The 20,612-nt window shown below is 36.0% G+C and overlaps 3 protein-coding genes across 4 annotated transcripts; 2 read left to right on the top strand and 1 right to left on the bottom strand.

The window, feature by feature from the left end:
- Positions 1-8,654: 8,654 nt before the first annotated feature.
- LOC143461680 (26S proteasome non-ATPase regulatory subunit 7-like) lies at positions 8,655-11,219 on the top strand. Its single transcript, XM_076959502.1, has one exon. The coding sequence runs from the start codon at positions 9,623-9,625 to the stop codon at positions 10,622-10,624; it is 1,002 nt and encodes a 333-aa protein (XP_076815617.1). The 5' UTR covers positions 8,655-9,622; the 3' UTR covers positions 10,625-11,219.
- A 103-nt stretch (positions 11,220-11,322) lies between these two features.
- On the top strand, positions 11,323-13,244 carry LOC143461679 (G patch domain and ankyrin repeat-containing protein 1 homolog). Its single transcript, XM_076959501.1, has 2 exons — positions 11,323-11,859; positions 12,105-13,244. Exons 1-2 carry the CDS (start codon positions 11,323-11,325, stop codon positions 12,693-12,695), a joined length of 1,128 nt encoding a protein of 375 aa, XP_076815616.1. The 3' UTR covers positions 12,696-13,244.
- A 241-nt stretch (positions 13,245-13,485) lies between these two features.
- LOC143461678 (uncharacterized) lies at positions 13,486-20,098 on the bottom strand. Of its 2 annotated transcripts, none has more exons than XM_076959499.1 (11): positions 19,867-20,098; positions 19,337-19,491; positions 19,056-19,252; positions 18,266-18,465; positions 16,611-17,037; positions 15,592-16,429; positions 15,224-15,486; positions 14,971-15,142; positions 14,607-14,797; positions 14,268-14,519; positions 13,486-13,953 (listed from the first exon to the last, which is right to left on the bottom strand). In XM_076959499.1, the coding sequence occupies exons 1-11, from the start codon at positions 20,001-20,003 to the stop codon at positions 13,717-13,719; spliced, it is 3,069 nt and encodes a 1,022-aa protein (XP_076815614.1). In that variant the 5' UTR covers positions 20,004-20,098; the 3' UTR covers positions 13,486-13,716. The 2 variants fall into 2 exon arrangements, with proteins under 2 accessions (XP_076815614.1, XP_076815615.1); XM_076959500.1 differs by having other exon boundaries at positions 19,337-19,513; positions 19,867-20,007.
- Positions 20,099-20,612: the final 514 nt, after the last annotated feature.

Here is a 20,612-nt window from a genome sequence, read left to right as displayed (position 1 = left end):
GCTACTGTGTACATGTGCTGTGTTTCACCTGGACCCACAAGACTTAAATTTCAACATTAGGCTTACTAAATTAGATGAACAAGAATCTCATAATAATTACAAAAGGGAACTTATTTTCAGAATCGTTTTCGTAGGCGCCTAAGTTTGTTGAAATCATAAAAGCTTTTCCAAGCGCAGTTATAAAAAAGCTTTGAAAAAGAACATAGTAGGATTTTGTCAAAATTATTTGCTCAAAAACAACTAACAATTATATCAGCAAGATCGTGGGTAAGACTAGTTATAGATAAACGCACTATTATGACAGGGGAAACCGACACACCTTATAAAGTTTACAACAACGTATCGTTACTCTTCCAACAGACCAAAAGAAGAATTATTATGATTACTACTAAACAATAATAACCATAACATATTAGTCAGGTTTTCAAAAACGCTTTGAAAATAGGCATGTAAAAATCAGCAATGAAAAAGGAAAAAATTGTGTTTAATTACAAATGTTTAATAACGATTTTCAGAGAGAAATAAGAAATAAAAAACGACGAAAAAGAAAAATTAAGGTCACTAAATTGGTAATTACAGTTTTAATTAAGATGATTTAGATTTTCTTGTTTTATTGTATAGTTCAGCGCAATACCATGGACTAAAAGTTTGTTTTAGGTTAATTTTTAGCTATAGATTTCTGCAGGGCAAAATAGCTTTATTATTAGTCCTCGTTGTAAAAACTGTTGTGAGAAAAGATTCACAAGCTTTCTTTTTCCATTTTGAGTTGGTCTGCCTCAAAATTTTTCGTGTCTAACTTAAAATATTATGAAGCTACAACTACCCGTACAGTCATATACACGAATAACCGAACTATAGGCTAAGCCTTAAACTTTCAGCACGGATTTTGTATAAAGTTAGTACAAAACTACTTTTTGTGGTTCGCAAATTTAACAATATTTCCATGATGCTTCGTGTATAATCGTAATCTTAATTTGCTCATTGCTGGTGCGGTCCTTTTAAAAGTATTGCTGGTAATGTGTTGGAAAATCTCTATGCGTAACTACATGAAACAGAACGCATTATGCTGCAATATTTTTTTCCTGACAACAATGGCAGTTGTTTTGCTTCTGCTACTTGTACAGTACATGAAGCATCGGTTAAACGTTGCCATAAAATTAACTGCCAGAAGGCGAAGCAGGATTAGCTCATCCTTTCTTATATATAGTTAACCACAATCTAGGTTCAAAAGGTTAGCTTCATTTGTCATTTATTTATTATACAGGGCGGTTGCATGCTCTAAATGACACTTGCGGATGTTTTGTAGCTTTGTAGAAATTTAAAGGTGAAAGGGACGAATAAAATGATTGTTTTAACAAACAATGAAAGATGCTCGTCTAAAAACATGTGTGGCGATTCTGCGTTTAACGTTGTTAAACAAAAAATGTATTTTGATTTTCTTGGCGAATTATGATAGGCAAGCTTCCTTAAAACTAAAATTTCCCATTACAAAAGGAACGTCATGTTTGTTCTATTTGTAAGCCTACGTATTTTTTTGCTTCGTCTCTCTCACTTTCTCTTTGCGACCAGACCCAAGCTAATAATGTATAATTGTAAATCCCGGTCCTAGGTCGACCTTTTGGTCCTTTATCGGTTGGGGTAAGCATAAACTATCTTCATTTGCAAATCTTTCTTGAGGCGTTCTGGTGACGTGACCAAACCATCTTAATTGGGACCTCCAAATTGAAGGAAGGAGGGGCTCAACTTTTATAGATTTACGGTTTTCGCTGCTACACATTTGATATAAGCTTATAGTAACTTTGCACCATGAATTCTTAAAAATCCCATTTCTAAAGCTGAGAGCTTTGCTTTCTTAGACAGACCTCGCTTCATGACAACCGAACCACAAAGCTCACGCATGAGTACACTTCCTTTTTCAATTCAATTTTCTGTCTTCCGTCACTCGTACATTACACCCCATATATACTTGAATTTCTTTTCGTGCTTTAGTATTTCTATACACACTAGTGGTGAGTACTGATTAGGGTTTTTTGATAGACATAGTACCTTAATTTTCTTTATGCTGATTTTCATCCCATTGAAAACAGCTGAAAAACGATCGAGTGCACGTTAAAGGTCGTGTTCAGAAAAAGTCAGAAGAACCAGATTATCTGCAAAGAGCAGATGTCTAATCCTAGTGGTTCCAACCACGACATACTCCTTTCCAAAGCTGTTTTTCCTACAACTTTACCAAGGCTGTTATCCAGTTCATGTAAACTATGAAGGAGAGAGGTCGCAGCACGCACCTCCGGCTGAGCCCAACATCCACAATGAAAGGTTTGACTTAATTTTGTTTAGTAGATAGCGGCAGGACACCTCGTTTGCTTGCCGAAAAAGTTGTATGTTTCTCTATTGTACAGTTTGCATTTCGAGTCAGTCGTCTTCAAAACAAGGAGGCACACAGACGCTTTTTGGGACGTTTGTCAAGTCAAGTTATGTCTGTGTTTCGGCGCAAGTTATTTGCCACATGTAAATAAATAATTGAAAATAACGGCGCATGTAAACAATATCAAGTTAGCCGCAGTTGTGCTATAGCGCAACGAAAGACTTTACGCCTTATATATGTTGTTGAGCTGTTTCTGGTACACCACTGCGGCTTACTTGATAATATTTTATTGGTAAATAACATGTGCCGAAGTACAGACATAACTTGACGTGGAGAGACATCTCAAAAGAGCGTCTGTATGCCTCCTTGTCTAAAAGACGACTGAATCGAAAATCGAACAGGGAACGAGCAGAAAAAACACAATAAATCTTTGGGCAAATAAATGTGGTGTTCTGCCGCTGTCTAGCGGACAGGGCGGTGAACGCAACAGAGCATCAGGAACAGTCCAACAACATGTGTATAGGCCTAGGGTATAATGTCATTCGTTGCGCTATAACAGGGGTCGGCAACCTACGGCCCGCGGGCCGGATCCGGCCCGCCATGCGAAATCGTCCGGCCCGAGACATATTAATTAGTTATCACAAGAATACGGCCCGCCGTGTCTTATTGAGTTTCAAACTGTAGTGTTAGCATTTAGCAATTATAGTATTAATGAAAATTCCAGCCCGCCAAAGAGTTGTACGCTCGACATTTGGCCCGTGACTAGCAAAAGGTTGCCGACCCCTGATTTAAGGGTAAGATATTCGCGTTTCAGAAAAGCTGTCCCGGCAGTTACGGCCCGCCAGTATATTTTATTTTATCAAATTGGCCCGCAGCTCAAAAAGGTTGCCGACCCCTGCGCTATAAAGTTAAATTGTAAACTAAATGCAATGCACGATTAACTGATAATTTTAGAGTGTTTTAAAATTAGATGGGTAACTAGTTTTGCCAATACGATGCAAAGCTAGGTAGGCTATAACAAAAATGGGTGTTAAGTGTTAACACAGGTGTGCTCAAGCACGTGATACAAACTAGGTCTGGGAACCTAAGGAGTCTAGGTCATTCAAAGTAGGTCATAGGTCACAGGTCACTGCACTGATCTATGCTAGAAAAAAAGAACTTCTGCGAGCTTAAATTCGCAATGACACAGGTATTTCGAGTTTTAAACCATACCAAATCATATAAATCATTATGAATCATATAATTTGCATGCACAAGAGTGTTAATTGAGACGTTACACACTGCAAAAAGTATATGGTTAACATTAGTCAAGCAAGCGATTCCCAAATTCTTATTTTTCTCGGCATCTCTTCATATGTTATGAATATTCAAGATACCCAAATCAACCCACAATTTACGGGTGTTTATCACAGATATTCAATTAATAAAGTTTATTGCGTCTGTTGATGCTAATGTAGCATACAAGTAACAAGTTATTCACCATATACAAGTAAAAAATCGATTATCAGCGTGGTTATGGTAAGTTCCGATAAACGCACACATTTTTTATACGATTTTTCATCAGGATTATTGAAAAGGAGCAAGGGTCGTTATTGCTTTACCCAAGGGCATTGTAATTTACAATGGCAAACTGGTTATCGGACTCGGGAGCTTTGTTGTAAGACCAGCTCTCACCACTTGGCTACCGAGCTGTTTGGATTTTAGCCAAATTTAGCAGAGCTAGACACGAGTTCAAAGCCGTTATATTAAAAGCAGTTATATAATAAGTATATAACATCTGAAGTCGTTTACTCGTTTTATTACTTAACGTATTCTTTCTGTAGAAAAGTCCGCAAAAAATTGCATTGTAATAATAATTAATCGATCATATATTGAACGTCTCAATACGAAAAGTATTTTGCTAAATTACTGTCAACCATGCTTACTTGGCACTGTTAAAAAAATCGATAAATATTTGTGTTGATGCAACTGTTTGGAATATTTACAAAATTGTTAAGTTGGTACAAAGTCCGTCTTTTATCCATTTTATGGAATCCGTCTTTTACTGACTTCCCAAGTTTTACAGCACCCAGCTTAACACACGGGTTTATTATAGGCTAGCGACCTACGGCATCGAAACCGTTTTTGACAGCTTGTAAATGCGCTGTTAAATATTTTGTGCACACAAAAGACCAAAGAATGCTGACTTCAGACATTGATTAGACGTGCGATACGAGTCTAAGGGATGTACTGGATATCAAGAAGCTTTACTGCGATGGTGTGTTTGAGTCCACTCATCGCTGGACCAAAGAAGTCGGAGTCTAGTAGGCTAGCCTATACAGCTGCACAACCAGTGGACGTCAGAATTTAAGTAGCTTGGGTCTAGTATACAAAGGCATCCTGTGGTTGTGCTCTTGTATACTGATTAGAAATAGACCTTTTTCGAGTTACTGTCTGTTTGGCAAGACTTTTTCGATCGCCTATACTTTACAATGAAAAATTTAGATCCAATTTAATTCTTTTTTAAATTACAAGCGTTCTGGACACTGGATTGTAATGATTTCGTGGATCTAAGAAGTGCCCAACCACAGGATGCCTTTATATACTAGAACCCAGCTACTCAAATTGTGAGGTCATCTGGTTGTGCATTTGTATACTAGGCCCGATGTGGCTCAGGTAAATAGCATATGAATTCCTTTACGCAATAAAGAACAAAATTTGAAAATATATTGCCTATAATTCTTACTTTGCAACTGTTTGAATCCTACGCACTGAAATTGATCCGTTTGATGTCTGGATATGTGGTCAGCGAAGCATACGACGTAAATTGCGTAAGAAATTAAAATAATCAACTAGAAGTAAATACAAACTGAATTGTAACATCCAAACACGCCGCAGGTAGCATGCAAACCCTTACGCATTTTACTTCGCATCATACGTACAACTACGCAACATATCTTAAAATATTTTCTTTTCCAAAAACAAAAAACATCAAATTAGTTTTAATTACTTAATTAATTGCTGGTCCCCAAAACATGCGCGGTGGGTATAGATGATAAAAAAAAGATTCACTCGATTTGCTTCACGAGGCACGTGCCAAATAAACATAACAGACGTTAACATGCAGCTGTATACTTCATGATTATTCTCGGTACCTAAATAGCTCAGAAATCAATTGAAAATTATTTACTTGGGTTAATCTGCAACTTTCTTTGTTTATTGCTTTGTAGGCCTAATGCTATTAAGTTGCAATGTCACTTATGGGTCGAATTAAGACTCACTACTTTTTGTTAATATGTATTATCTTTATTATGTTTGGTGAACGTAAAATGTAAATGTTGCAAATAGTATTGTCTGCCAACCATAGAATGGCGTTCTGTTAATATCAAAGTCAATTATCTGCCTCTTTAAATTTCTTGGCGTGTAGCCTTTTGCTACCTATTTTGTTACGGATGACGTTATTCATGAACCCTTATCGAATTGCGTTGCTTAACCTAATTAATTTGTGAGTACACCAATAGGTAAGTTGATGTTTTTCACCTTATGTAATTTATTGAAGTAGTAAAGCATAATGAAGTGAGACGTAACACCTGAGAAAAGTTAAAACACGTGAGACATAACACACTAAACAAAACACGTGGGGCACAACACCCAATAAAAAAGAAAAAAGCATTAACAAATAATACATAGCACTAAGATTGCTGTAAAAAGGTTGCAAAGCCAACAAACAACAACACACGAGCTATTTACATCAAAAGTTTTATTGCCACCTCTTGTCTATTTATAGACTTGACATCATTGAATACACACTTACTGCAGCAAATACGCCACTTGCTTTCTTCCCAGTTCTATCCCCAAGGGACCTCTGATGTGTTGTAAACAGGAAATAAATAAATATCGCTCTAATGAGGTTTGCCTTTTAGCGAGATTTTGTTTTGCTGCATTAAAGAGTTTACCCGGTTTCTGCCTTTTGCATAAAATGCTTCCATTGAAGTTATAATTAGCTACAATACTTCGGCAATTCCCTTTACCTTCAGAAATTTATCAATAGCATTTTTCATGTCTTCATCGGTCCACTGTGTTAAGTTTTTTTTAGTAAAACCCTCCGGTATATTTCAGTTTAAACATTCCCCACTAAATTCTGAAATTCCTAGGCTAGACTAAGTGTCTCCCCTAATCTTGATTAAGCCGTAACGAGACTCCAATAACTGTTCTCTTTTTGTGATCACCACGATTATGATACCATCATTGGCATTCCAATCGGGAGAGCTTTTATTACTCACCACATTGAAAGTGAAAATAATAAGGCTGACTGATTTTGAAATTATAAGGCAATAAGCGCTTTAATGCCAGCAGTAGAATTGTGCTTTTTAGCGACAAGTACAATATAGCTATTATTGTTGTTCGAAAACAAGTATTTCAGTCTCACACACATTTTTCGTACTTTGACTTCACCACATATGTCAGACTCAAGCAGAGAAAAGTGGTTAAAAAGAACCTTACAGAAAAGATATCTTCACGAAAATTTAAAGAAACAGAGGAAGACTTTATGCGCAATTGTTGGAAGTAATCTTACTTTTTCCTTTTGTGAGATATCATAATACTGTTTTTGCCATGGACAGCGCAATTTCATTTTAGGCTTGAAGAGGTGTGTGAGTTTGATGCGAAGAAACTTAAAAGTATTATGTGTAGGAATTTTGTATACAGTTAAAAGAATCAGCTTATTAACTGCGAAAATTCAATTAAATTGGACGAAAAATTAATATGAAAATAGAGGTTTTTTTTTAAAATTGGAACACAGGGTACTTTCGTACATTGGCTTCCTAACCCTAGAAAGTAAGTAACCGGAGGTTGTTATCAAAAAGAAATTTTGTTATAATTCAGGTTTTTTGTGGTGTGGTGCATATTTTCATATTTGTTGTTTATATTTGGGTTATTTTCTTATAATAATTTCAGGATATTGTCAAGTGGGGAAGTGTCCTTGATGGAAAGTGTTGTTCCTGACAAAGACAAATCAGGTTTTGCACTGCATGTGTCTGTCAATCAGTTTTAGGCAGTGAGCGAAAGTCACTGCCTTTTTTTGAATACTTAGCGGTATGAAAATGCAGCGCTTAGTAGCCAATACGAAAACTGAGGTGCTTTTGTGGGAGAATGATTTAGTCATATTCTCACCGAGGCATTGCCAATATTAAAACGCTTGTTTAAAAACGTCGCAAACTCAACCCGACAAGATGTCATGAAGTAAACCATAATGTTCTATCTTAATCTTTTCCTGAAAAACATTATTCAAACAGTGTATTCACAATGACTTAATCATCAGTATTTACAACATGCCAAACTTAAAACAAGGGATCATGCGACGATATGGCAGAGTATAAATTGCCCGTAGTTGAATAACCCAAAGGCAATGTAAGTCACTTATTTAATATCCTAAGACTGATGAGTTAACAATTTGATATCGTATTTATATGTCGCATTTGGGTTACTGCAGATCAAGCTACCACATAAGTTGTCAATTCAGGCTTTTTCATGTGTATTGCAGCTTTAAACTTTGCAAAAGTTTTTAGAAACCTATTGTTTAAAAACTGTTTCTATAAATGCCACTTCTATAAACTACTTTATAGTGAAATGTGAAGAATGAGATCGAATCTTTTGAATTTCATAATAAAATGTTGTGATTATGTAAATCACTGCCCCAACAAAACGTAGGTAAATTCAAATTACATTTGTTCGATAGTAACCAGCACAAATTAATCAACAATATTTTTACCCCTGTGAGCAACAGGTTGGCCGCCACCCTGTAGAAGCTGGCCCCGCTACCCCTTAACCTTGTAACTCGGAGCCTATTGTAGTGAGCAGTAATGAACAGCACAGTAGTCGCCGCTTATAAGATCCACCTACTTTCCAGGAGAATTGGATCCTATAAGCGGCGGATCAAATGAACAGCGGATCTACTTTAGGTCTCCAAATGACTCAAACAAGCTCAGTGTGCATGGTTCTTAATCATGTAATGTAAATGAACGTCGGAAATAATTCAAAAAACATACTATATTTCTAGTCATGTTAACTTTGATATTTTAAAAGGAACCGTGTTATCATGGTAATAACCTTGTTTTGTCCTAGTGACTGACCCACACACAGTGTTCTACCTCATTCTGACATGCCGTACATCTGTTTAGCTCCAATTTTAATTTTCCTTTTTCCCAAGCATTTAAGTATCATGCTTGGGATCTCTGAGGCGAAAAAGCTTTTCTTATGTAATTACAAACAAATGCACTGTGTGTATCATGTAGGTGCTGCACCACATGTAGCCTGTGATTAACCTAATGAACACACATTTTGCTCGCTTAAAAATATTATGTGATTGTGCTATTAAAAATACTGGAAATAGGAAGCAAATGCTTATTTTAGGCCCCTACCAACCTTCAGAAAAGGGCTCATTTCCTTGTTTATTTTATGCTGTGGGGAAATTAGTAAAATCAGGTTCATTCTTCACTCAATCTTGCATGGGCTGCCTGAAATTTTTCATTTGTCAAACTCAACATAAGCCTTAGGCTTATTTTGTTATATCTAGACAAAATCACATCCTAGAACTCCTTCAATGGCTTGCTAAACTCAAGACTAGAGTTTTGGGCCAAAATCACCTTTTACTACTTTTTAACGTTTGACTGCCAGGGCCTTATTCTCACTCCCATGATTAAATTACCTCAAAAACAAGTATAAACAAAGAAATAATCTAGCAAAGGTAGGATTTGAACCTGAAACCTCTGCTACGCTATGTCCCCAGATTCTTTTTTCCTTCGTCTAAAACGAATCAGCCGAAGGGTCTCATACTTTTGCACTCTGATTTAAACGCCAGAATGGGAAAAAGTTATTAAGTAATAGAAAAGAAATTATGATGTAATAATAATAATTTCTCAATACAGGATTCTGATATATAAGTGCAAAAGTAGAAGGGACCCTAGCACGATTGGAAAATATGGCAGGTTTCAACGCAAAATCACATATTGAAATTCAATACTCATGATCTGTTTTCCCTAACTAAACAAAAACTCCAAATTTGTTACTGAACATCATTTACCTAACGATTTTGTAAATTAAACCAGATTGTAAAGAGTGCTAAGAAGGTAGCGATTGTACAATCACACATTAGTCTGGAAAGATTTCTGTTGTACTGTACGTAGTGTTTGATGAATTTAAGTGCAAATAATGTTTTTTTTTAATTTTAGTATCTGTATTTAAAGGTTGTGTTGCCTTTATTATTTACTTATTATAAACATGGCAAATGTTGGAAAACCAATGGAAAAAGTTGTTGTCCATCCTTTAGTTTTGCTTAGTGTGGTTGATCATTTCAATCGCATTGGCAAAGTAGGAAGTCAAAGCAGAGTTGTTGGTGTTCTTTTAGGACAATGGAAAACGATTGACGGCAAGAAACTACTTGACATTTCAAACAGTTTTGCTGTTCCTTTTGATGAAGACGCAAGGGATCGCAGTGTTTGGTTCTTAGATCATGACTATCTTGAAAGTATGGCGGCTATGTTTAAGAAAGTGAATGCAAGAGAAAGAATTGTTGGATGGTACCACACTGGCCCAAAGCTTTGCTCAAATGATATTGCTATCAATGAACTTTTGAAGAGGTACAACCCTAACGCTGTCCTTGTTATCATCGATGCTAAGCCAAAGGACCTTGGTCTGCCAACTGAAGCTTACATTGCTGTGGAGGAGGTACACGACGATGGAACTCCAACTTCAAAAACATTTGAACATGTTCCCAGTGAAATAGATGCAGAAGAAGCAGAAGAAGTTGGAGTGGAGCATTTGCTTCGTGACATTCACAATGTCACTGTTGGCACTTTGTCTCAGAGAATCACTAATCAGTTACAAGGTGTTCGAGGTCTGGGGGCAAAGTTGCTGGAAATTAAAAATTATTTAGAACAAGTTTCTGCTGGTACTCTTCCCATAAATCACAGCATAGTTTATGAGCTTCAAGATATTTTCAACCTCTTACCAGATATAAATCTTGCAGAATTCAGTAAAGCATTTTATCTAAAAACCAATGATCAAATGCTGGTTGTATATTTGTCATGTCTTATTCGATCAGTGATAGCTTTGCATAACCTTATCAACAACAAAGTTTCCACTAGAAATGCTGAGCGAGGAGATGGCAAAACTAAAAAATCCGATGAGACTGGAGATGGCAAAAAGGAAGATAAAAACAGTAGTGACTCAAAAAAGACAACCAAGTCATATAAACCAGCTAATGCTTCATCTAAGAAGTAGCCATTTTATGGTTGGGTATATTTATCAACAATTGCTACGTGGAAATGGCATATCAAGACAGCAATGGAGTTATAGGCTAACTTTAGAAAGGGCAATCGCAATGTTGCCTTCATTGTTTTTATCATTAAATGATTTTGCTTGTGAGTTTTGTGTATGTGATTACGTAATATTCAAAGCAATTCAAGTCCAGTTTATGTTTACTTGTAGTTGGAAATTGGAATCATTCCCCAAAATTGACAATGTTAGTTTTAGCTTTGTTGTTTTAACCGCAGCTTCTTGATGTATTTCCATTTTACACGATATTTATGAAGACAAAACTTAGCATTTATTGAAAGCTTTATTTACTGTACAACAGCTGTCAACACATGAAAGCATTAATGTATTTTAGATAGCGATGCAATTTAATGTACTCATAATTTGGTAATATCATCAAGTTGAAATGCATTAGTATGTAATTGTTTATTTTCGGTTTTGCCATGCTATTGATATTTCCAGAAACATTGCTTACAATTTTGCCTAAAACTATTTGTTAATTACAGCAGAAATATCTAGTTTAACAGGACTAAGCTTCATTGTTATCTTTGTATTTCTAGAATTTATTTTTAGTAGCCTAGTACAGCACAGACTGCGCAGCTTTGTTGCACAATTATCCATACAGTGTATGTGTGTCTGGAAGACATAAAATGACTGGTTCCTGAATGAAGATGACACCATCGCAAGGGTTTTGGTTCCTGAAAAATCCTGTGGAGTTTGTTCGTTCAAGTGAACGATCTTCAACGCAGAATGAAGTTTGTGTCAGCAACATCAAACATTCTTCTATTCTTACAGGAAATGAGGCAAAGTCCATCTATGAGAGTATTATACATTTACCAAGTTCCAAAATAAATAACCCAAATAACAGTTCTGCTCAAAGCAGTGAAGGTGTGACAAATAAAAGAATATCCGTGGTTTGTATTACATCTGCTGATGACACTAACACTGATACGAAGCCACCGAAAAAGTTAAAAAAGCTCTTAAAATGCAGCATACCTGACACATGGTGTTCAGTGACTTCATTTTTTAAAGCTGCTGAATCTGGTGACCTTGCAACTGTAGAGAAAATTTTGAGCAGTGGTTTGATTGACATAAATGCCATAGACCAGTATTCATGGACGGCATTAATGATGGCATCTTATAATGGTCACATGCCAGTTGTTAAGCTTCTTTTACTTGAGGGAGCAAGTTGGAAAGATTATGTGAGTACAAACTTTTATATGCACAATCTCATTTTGGTATGTGTAACTGCTGACATGTTGATCACCCTACCAACTTTGCATCAGTTTTGATTCAATACTGTAACAATGCAGTACTGAACATAGAAAATCACTGAATGGAAGTTTTTGTGATTTTATAAAATTTGTGTTTGTTTCAATAAAAGTCTCATAGTTATAAAAGCAGAGAAAGTAACTGCAGGGTAAATGTCATTTCTTCAATTTTGTAGGTTGATGGAAGTGCTTATGATGCCTATGATCTAGCTTGTTTGGGTGGTCACCATGAAATTGCTTACCTTCTTCGACATCAAAAAAAGTTAGCAAAATCTGTTGCCATGAAGCGCACCCTAGAAATGGCTCATAGGTCAGTGAAGAGGGAAACATTGTTGTGTAAAACATGTCAGTGCCTGTACAGTGCGACTACTGATGGAAAAGAATCTGAAAACAGCCATCATTCTTCTACCCTCCATCAGTTTTGCAAACATGAAAAAGAACGTGTGTCTGCTATACCTCATTTTTATCTAAGTGCAAATAACAAAGGTTATAAAATGTTGCGGAAAGAAGGGTGGGATGGGGCAAGTGGGCTGGGCTCACAATGTAAAGGACAAAAGTTTCCAGTGAAAACTATTTTGAAAAGAGATAGAAGTGGATTGGGTTGTCTAACTCAGTCCCCTGCAAGAATAACTCATTTTGGAGCTAATGATACATCTGCCATTAAATCTTTGGAACTCGTAAGTTTTAGTGATAGAAAACAGCAATTACAGCGAAAAGAGGCAAGAGAAAGGGAGTTAGAGAGGAAATTTAGATGTTCTTTCCACTAGTAGTTACAAGACTTATATTCTGTATTCTACTTTGCTGACAGAACACTTTACCAAAAATACTGTTGAATTAAACAGAGGTTATTTGTAAAGTTTTGCTGCAGTTATGTATTTTTATTATTTTTGCGTATGACATGTTTTATGACTGTATAACTGGGATAAACAATGACGTAATGATTTGAAGTTCTGCCAGAACTTAATATTTGTTCATGTTTGCTTTTAAAATGTGAGTTCCACCGAAAAATTGTTGATAGGTATATTTGATTTGTTGTAAACAGAATACAGAATTACATTAATTTTTAACGTTATATATCAAATGATACTTTGGTTGGATATTTTATGTTACGCTTAACGTGGTGATGCATGAAGTTTAAGTGAACCAAATGTGACTTTTATTTTATTACCTTCGAATTATAATCCTATTTACTGAAGAAAGTTTGAAGAAGTATGCTTTTCAGAAGTTCATTTCGTTTAAAGTTAAATGCCAATTTTAGCGTTCGCTTTTCCTTTTTAATCGACAAATGTCTAAAAAAATTGCAAGGGATGAAGTCACATGTTTTGACCTGGAGTAATAATTTCAAAATTTTAATAGGTATGTTTTTTTCACACAGCACCAATTTTGTAAAAAATTCATAAATATATGATATTGATAGTCAAAATGATATGCCCTGTGCAATCATCTGCTGTGTACTACCTGTTTTTATTATCATTTCAGGAATATTGAAAAGTAAAAGTGTTAAGAAAACATTATGCAACAAAATGTGCTTAACTTGTGCGAAAACGCAAACTGACCTAACAACCGATACATTGACTTTATTAACTTTGAATCGCCCTAAATTGTTATTTCCTGATGATCACAAAAAATATAATCACAATTGCGTTACGGTAAATGCTGAGGAAAAAGAGAGATATATTTTCGTCCTTGTAGGGAAATTAAGTAACAATGATAAAACAATTACAGTGCAAATAATTTTTGGCAACTATATTGCCTTTTGTTACGAAATAAATGTCCAGAAAGCAAGATTCAAACAACGCGCTGCAACATACAAATAATGTTATGCGCTGCAGCATTATGTTGTGAAAGCAGCTCATCTAAGTCCACTCCATGCCGTTTTGGGTTGTAATTGAAAATAGAACATTCCATATTTGCAACAAGACACTTCATTTGGATTAGCATTTGTTGCAAAGCCCTTCTCTTTTGGTTGCTTGCTGGTTCGTCACAGCACACCATGACACTAGCGTATTCCGCAATGCAATGAAGCTGAAGTAGAAGAAGTTAATCACAAAGAATCTCAAGTATTACTGCATGCAATATTACCATGGGATTTACCAACTTAAAATGTGAATGACTTTGATCTGACCTTCAATTGATTTAAACCATAGTGCTAATATTTATCCTTTCAAAATTATTATTATAACTATAGCCTACTGTTTTAGGCTACAAATCGGCAGTGGTGTTACCTCAATTTGACAGTTTTGTTGGTGAATACACATATACTGTACATCAGGTTTCAGAATTAATTATCATTGTTATTTTCAGTTGTTTTAAATCAGGGGAAAGCCACAACACTTAACTGCATCACATATAAGCAATATTGCTTCGAATTTCGACTTCACTTTTCTGGTGAAGTCAATCTGCTGGTAAACTGTCGCACAAAACGTTGTGCAGCTCTTGGAAAACGACAACATTCTGTAACTAGCTTTGCTACAACAACTTCGTCTTGCTTCAAGTATTTTCTTCGAATTGTAACAATTGTTATGATTTTCTGTCAAATCCCTCACTATTGAACTGAAAAATGATTCAGAGGTCCGACTAAAATCCCAAGTCTGAAAATATCAGTCAATCAATTAGCAGGCCTGCTAAATATTTAAAACCACAAACAGCTGATTAAGGACGAAAACCTAAACGCGAACCTCCTTTCGAGTTGCTTGAACTTTGCAACTGTACAAGCACGCGGAATAAGGCTGCAAGCATATCCAGCAAAAGTGATGACCGCAGACGCAAGACATCATTTGGCAACCTCCAAACTTTTCAATTGGCTCCGTACACATTGGGCATCTTTTTCCACTGATTTCAGTAATAAATTTTGTACTGGCCCACAGTTCTGTTATATAAATTAATTACAGAACTAATTCACTCTAATTAAGTATCATTCAATGAAAACTGTAATATTATAGTAATTAGCGACGGTAATTGTGATGATTTTGGAAAACAAAGCCGCTTGTAATTTTATAGCAAACTATTATAGCCTAAACTTCGGGTATTATTAAGCCATACTTGCGTATTTAGCTGCTTCCTTTCGATATAACGCTGCTGCTTTGCAGCTCGCAGGCCAATGTGGGCATTCAAAACAACATGCGCACCAACCATGACCACACGTACAGAATAAAGGAATGGGTAAACTTCGAGAAGCGTTTGAAAAAGTCTGGGATAACTTTTTTGCATTTAACTGCAAATGCAACTTAAATTATTGTCGAAGCAATTTCTTTATCTTTAGCCTTAAATAAATGGAATACAGCAACAATCTTACTTGCACCAGCTTTCTGCACTTTGGACACATATAAACGTTTCCCGAAAGAAGAGCTTTGGTCTCCTTTTTATGACGTTGATATTTTGATAAAACGTCACCAGGCAAATATGTCATCAACACGACGAGATCAACCTTAACTGTGCATTCGAAAGCTGGACATTGAACGTCTTGGGAATTCTGTTGCACACTGTAGGAAACATGTTGCCTCCAGCACTCCACGCAAAACCAATGGTTGCAATCATTCAAAGCTGTTGCCTGAAAAACTATTGGTAAAGTATAACTTAGTCAGTAAAGTATAATAACTTAATCTCCTAATCACCAGTAAGTCAATGTCAGCAACAAATGCAAAAGTGGTATATGACACTTACGGGTTTTTGAATCTGATAAGGCTCCATCACAAATTCCACAAAAATTACAAGGAATGCTGTTGACAATTTTGACATAATTGTCTTCGGATTCCGGGTCAGGACTTTTTGGGATAAAACCAACACACGAGTTTTCCTGATCAGAAGAGTAACGGAGGTCGATCATCTTTGCTACCTTTTTCCCTACTTGATTGACATAGGTGTTTTTTGAAGTATGAGTGGAGGATTTGGCTACACAAGCAAGTTTCTTATTGGAAAATTTTACATTTTCTAGCATTGCAGCAACGGTTACTTCAAGTTGATTTTCTGCAAGGGTTATCAAATTTTGGACATCAACTTCATTGCAACCAGGAAATAGTTCATTGGTAGCAGTTTGTAGACATTTCGTCCAAGCAATTCCAATTTTCTTCGGAGTTTCTTTTTCAGAAAGTACCACAGCTTTAACCTTTACATTTATTGATTTTGAGCAGTCACAGATACTCTGCCGTGCATAACATACATCCCTCCTTTGACAATCGTTCGGATTGCTAAGAGATTCCAACACCAAAATTGCATCAAACCGCAGATTTTTTGACACACAACTATCAACTTCGGTCTTAGAGGCATGCCTCAAGTGAATGCCATATTTAACTGGGCGACAAGCGGCTTTTGAAACTTTAAGTCCATAAAATGTGTTGGATTTGGTATGAAAAGCATTGTCGAGTGACTGGAAAGAAGGGGTCGAAATATTTAACCAAATGGAGTTTTCTTGCTCTTTTCTAAAAATCGATTTGTGATGTTCAGCCGCTTTTTCCAACTCTTTTATATTTACCCTATTGCAACTGGAATCATTCGAATTGTCCTGGAAAATATACGTGGTTGTTAACGCGTCTGTTGATTTCTACCTATCGGTGAGTAGCAAACTTTGTACAGTAGAATAAATAATGAAGCATGATATATTAACAATAGCTTAATTACACCAAGTTACACCAGTAGGCCTATTATATTTTGTGCAACAATAAGAAATTTTGATATCAAAATACCTTTTGTATGACGGTGTAATATTTACGGCCCTTCATTGAAAATTCCTCTGAAAAATCAACGTTTTGATTTTTTTCTTTATGTTTGTTGTTGATCTTGATCCCTATTTTGGCAACGTTAATCCAAGAACCCAGCTGCCTTTTACCGCATTTATTTTCCTTGCTTGACAAACCATAACTGTAGTTTTCGTTGTATGAATCGTGCGCAGTTTGAACTTCGAAGCTATTCTCGTCCCAATTATCTTGAGTAAGATGAAACATTTTGTTCTTGCTTTTGTGACGCGGTTTCCACCGTTCCATGGTGTTCAAATTTGGTGAATGAAGATAACTAGAATGTCGGTCCGGGGGTTTAGGACGACAGATCTCGTAAATTACTTGCGGGTTATTATGTTCTTTCTCATCATCAGAGGAAGAAAATTCATCTTTCTTCCTGCATGAAATAAAAGGTATATGGCTACGTAAAACTGCAGAAGAAAATATCATTCTATACGACGACACTGTGACGTCTACCGTCCACTTTCTGATATTTTACTTTACATTGCATGATTTCTGTTCCGTAATTAATCGTCAGTTATTATGACTTCAATTAGTGGTATGCGCCTTGATTTTGATATACAAGGAAGCGTGGGACCAAAAACACAAAAAAATGTCACAACCTTTTTGCGAATGTGTTCTTGGTTGGGTTAATATTTTTTCTTCTATAAATAATTTAATTGGTGAAACAATTATGAAATAATTAAAATTCATGTTTCACTCTTTGGTCTCTGTTTTGTAAAACATATTTTAAAGTACACAAACGTGACTAAAAGCGAACGTTTAGCTATGACATCAATATATAATTAATAATTAAACACAATTATGGTCGGTCGACTGCAAAGTTTCGCACCAAACTCAGTCTTTTAGTGTGCGCAGTGGGTTTTGGCTGCAGCAATACTTCTACGATGTTTTTTTTATACAGAAGCGATGTTTTCCACTTCAGGGAAGAGAAATACATTTTTAATAAAAGATGAAAAAACTTTGTTGGCCTATATACAATCGAGTAAATATGGTAATCAAAAAATAGAGTTTAATGCAAGAACCAAGAAACAGACAGCAATCATTCTATTATGCAAACGTTTCTCCAACTCGGTGGACTTCACAAACCCAGTCATATTGCCTTCAGCAAATCAGGACAAACAAGTCAAAATAAAAGAAAGCATACAAATTCACAACCGATAACCAGCGCTCAATACCAAAGTCCAATCACTTCCACTCTGCCTATTTAAAATCCGACATCGTTTTAAATTGTATGTTACATCTCTAATCGAACCCTACCCTATTACTTCTATATTATCTTTACGTCTTATACTTCTTTTGCGTAAACCATATATTTTTCGCATTTTTCGTCGCCTGTACTCTATAAAATATTACGGTTCGTCTACATCGGTTACTCATATGTATCGCATTGAAAATGAGTTAAGCTTAACTGGAAACGTTTGCAAAATAGAGTGAGTGCCAGTTCCTTGACTTATGTATTTATTCTTCGAATAACTCGTGGTTAATTCTCAACACTTTGTCCCTAACATTTTTAAAAGTTTTGTTGCAACGATAACTACCGGTAATTTCATTATAAAGTTTCCTAAATAAATTTTCATTAGATGGTTTAGTATGAAACCAACCTTGATTGTGAGAGGCCAAGTAGCTCTGTAGACCAGGCGTATCTTCCCTGCTTCGGTGTTCGGCAGCTTTTCCTTTGATATGTCCTATCATGCGATTTTTCTGACGTCACACACCTTACTGCATCTGCCTTGTTTGTGCCACAGTGATGGGCATTTGGACCAATCTCCCTTTCGATCATCGTAATGTAAACAGGGGATTCCTGTAATGTTTAATATCGTATTTAGAAAATTTTCAAATGAAGAGTGCTACATGATAAAGAGGTCCGGTTGAACCTTAAACAGTGCAAATTTCATTGTTCGTTTAATTATTATTGTAGCGATATCACTAAGAAATGCAATTAGCCATGGGATTCTCAAAAAATTTGCATATAGATGTAGCATGTATTTATGACAGTTTTGACCAATTTTCAACTCATATGTGTTGTATTTTAGAAGAAAAAGTCATGGAATAAAAAAGTATTATACTTTCTCCCCAGGTAATCAAAATACGCTTGCAATCATGGGTGCAGTTCGATCGGAAGTCCGCTCCAACACTTTTGCGAGCTCCGGTTTAAACACAAAATGTGACATATATAGAAACAATATTGGAACTGGAAGGCTTTTATCGCTATCGGTTTAAGCGCTATTAGGAGTTCAGGAAGCTATAACTGTGGCCCTGTACCCCTGCTCATAACTATAAAATATGTGAAGGCATAGTTGCGTTTTGATAAGTCACTTTTTAATATAGGCTATACGTCGTATTTGCAGGAAAGTTATGCCATGACTAAAATTAATAAAAACACTCCTATACCTTATGAAAATTGTCTTTGCGAATTTCGCTTTTTATCTTATCTTCTATCATCTCTGGCAGAAGCCAACGTTTCTTCTTATTCATGGAATAAACGAGACCGCTATGTTGTGGTTGAGCAGTCGATTTTCGGGATATAGGCGAATATATTCCACGGCCCCTTTTTGATGACACTCGAGTCAGATGAGAGCGCTGCATAGCTGTTTTCAATATCAAATCACACATCAAGTTTAAAAAAGCAAATGTCGGCATTGCGGAAAGGTGCCATGGAAATTGTCTGTTACCTCCGTCGTCAAAGTCGATGGAAGTCTCTGCTTGTAAAGGCGAGTTATTTGTGATTTTCTTTCTCAAATCACTTTCGTCCCAAGTTCCATCGTCTGGTAATGCTACGTGTTTTAGAATCGCAAATTCTTTGCAGTGACCACCACGGAAAAAATCTCTGTTGTATTATTTCTCGTCAACTTTTCAAATCGTTGTTTAACAGGAATAAACAAAAATAAATTTACAAAGAAACACATACAACAACATCATTTAAAAAGTCTTCCGGTAATTTTGAATTTTTTCGCATAGCGTGTTGGTGTTACATTAGACCACAAAATTAATTTCTTCGCTCGTAAAAATTGAAACTACATAGGCTATAAAGCACGCATTTTCATTATTTTCTTGAATTTATTCAATAGAATTATTGCCCGAATTAACTCTCACAATTACCTAAAAATTATGAATGTGTCTACAATTTTTAAATTTTTTCGGTCCTATACTTTGTGTAATAACATTTTTTCCGATGTATATATAGTAGGCTCCGTTACAATACCTGCTAGTGTGCTTGTTTCTTCGATATGTTGCACCCGATCTGGGTATACACCCAAACTTTTGCTTTTTGTTTTTTCTACGTCCAGCCTTTTCAAACATCTGCGAAAATGTTTGGTCTTGACTTTCCATGTCTTGCATGATACAGATTACGTCAATGACTGGCCTTTCTCACTAAACAAAATACAGCAGACGTCTAACGACAGCGCTGGCCTTCTACAAAGACGCTGCTGGGGAAAGACGACGAATATGAGACGGCGAATTCAAAAGCGGCTTTATATAACTCAGACAAACAAGAGGGGATTCACCTCTATAAATAGCTTCGTTGCTGGCATGACAATACGCTTGGAACTTCAGCGTGTTGTGCAACACCCCTTACCTTGATATTGCGCAACCCAGCATTCGACGTTTAAACTATAAGCTTTCCATATAGGTAACCGACTATAAGCATTATATGTCCTCCGGGTTATGGACGTACGTAGAGCCAATATGGTTATAGACGCATAGTCCATAACGAAACAGGTTGGGGAGAAATTTCGAGGAGAGGAATTGGGGTTTTCACAAAGGATTTCACACTTTATACATCATCATTACGAAAACCATTATACTTACAATACTTTCAGGTGTAGCTTATTACGAGTTACAGTACCTAAAAATACCAACGTAAGAAGTCTGAATCATTGGTTTGATCTTTTAACTTGACATCTCATGTTAAAAAAGACAAAAAAGGCAAATTTAGGACTTATGCTT

The sequence above is a fragment of the Clavelina lepadiformis genome, chromosome 6 (assembly GCF_947623445.1).
Source record: "Clavelina lepadiformis chromosome 6, kaClaLepa1.1, whole genome shotgun sequence".
In the NCBI taxonomy this organism is placed as follows: domain Eukaryota; kingdom Metazoa; phylum Chordata; class Ascidiacea; order Aplousobranchia; family Clavelinidae; genus Clavelina; species Clavelina lepadiformis.
Note: the sequence above shows the minus strand (reverse complement) of the source record. Positions and strands in the feature narration are given on the sequence as shown.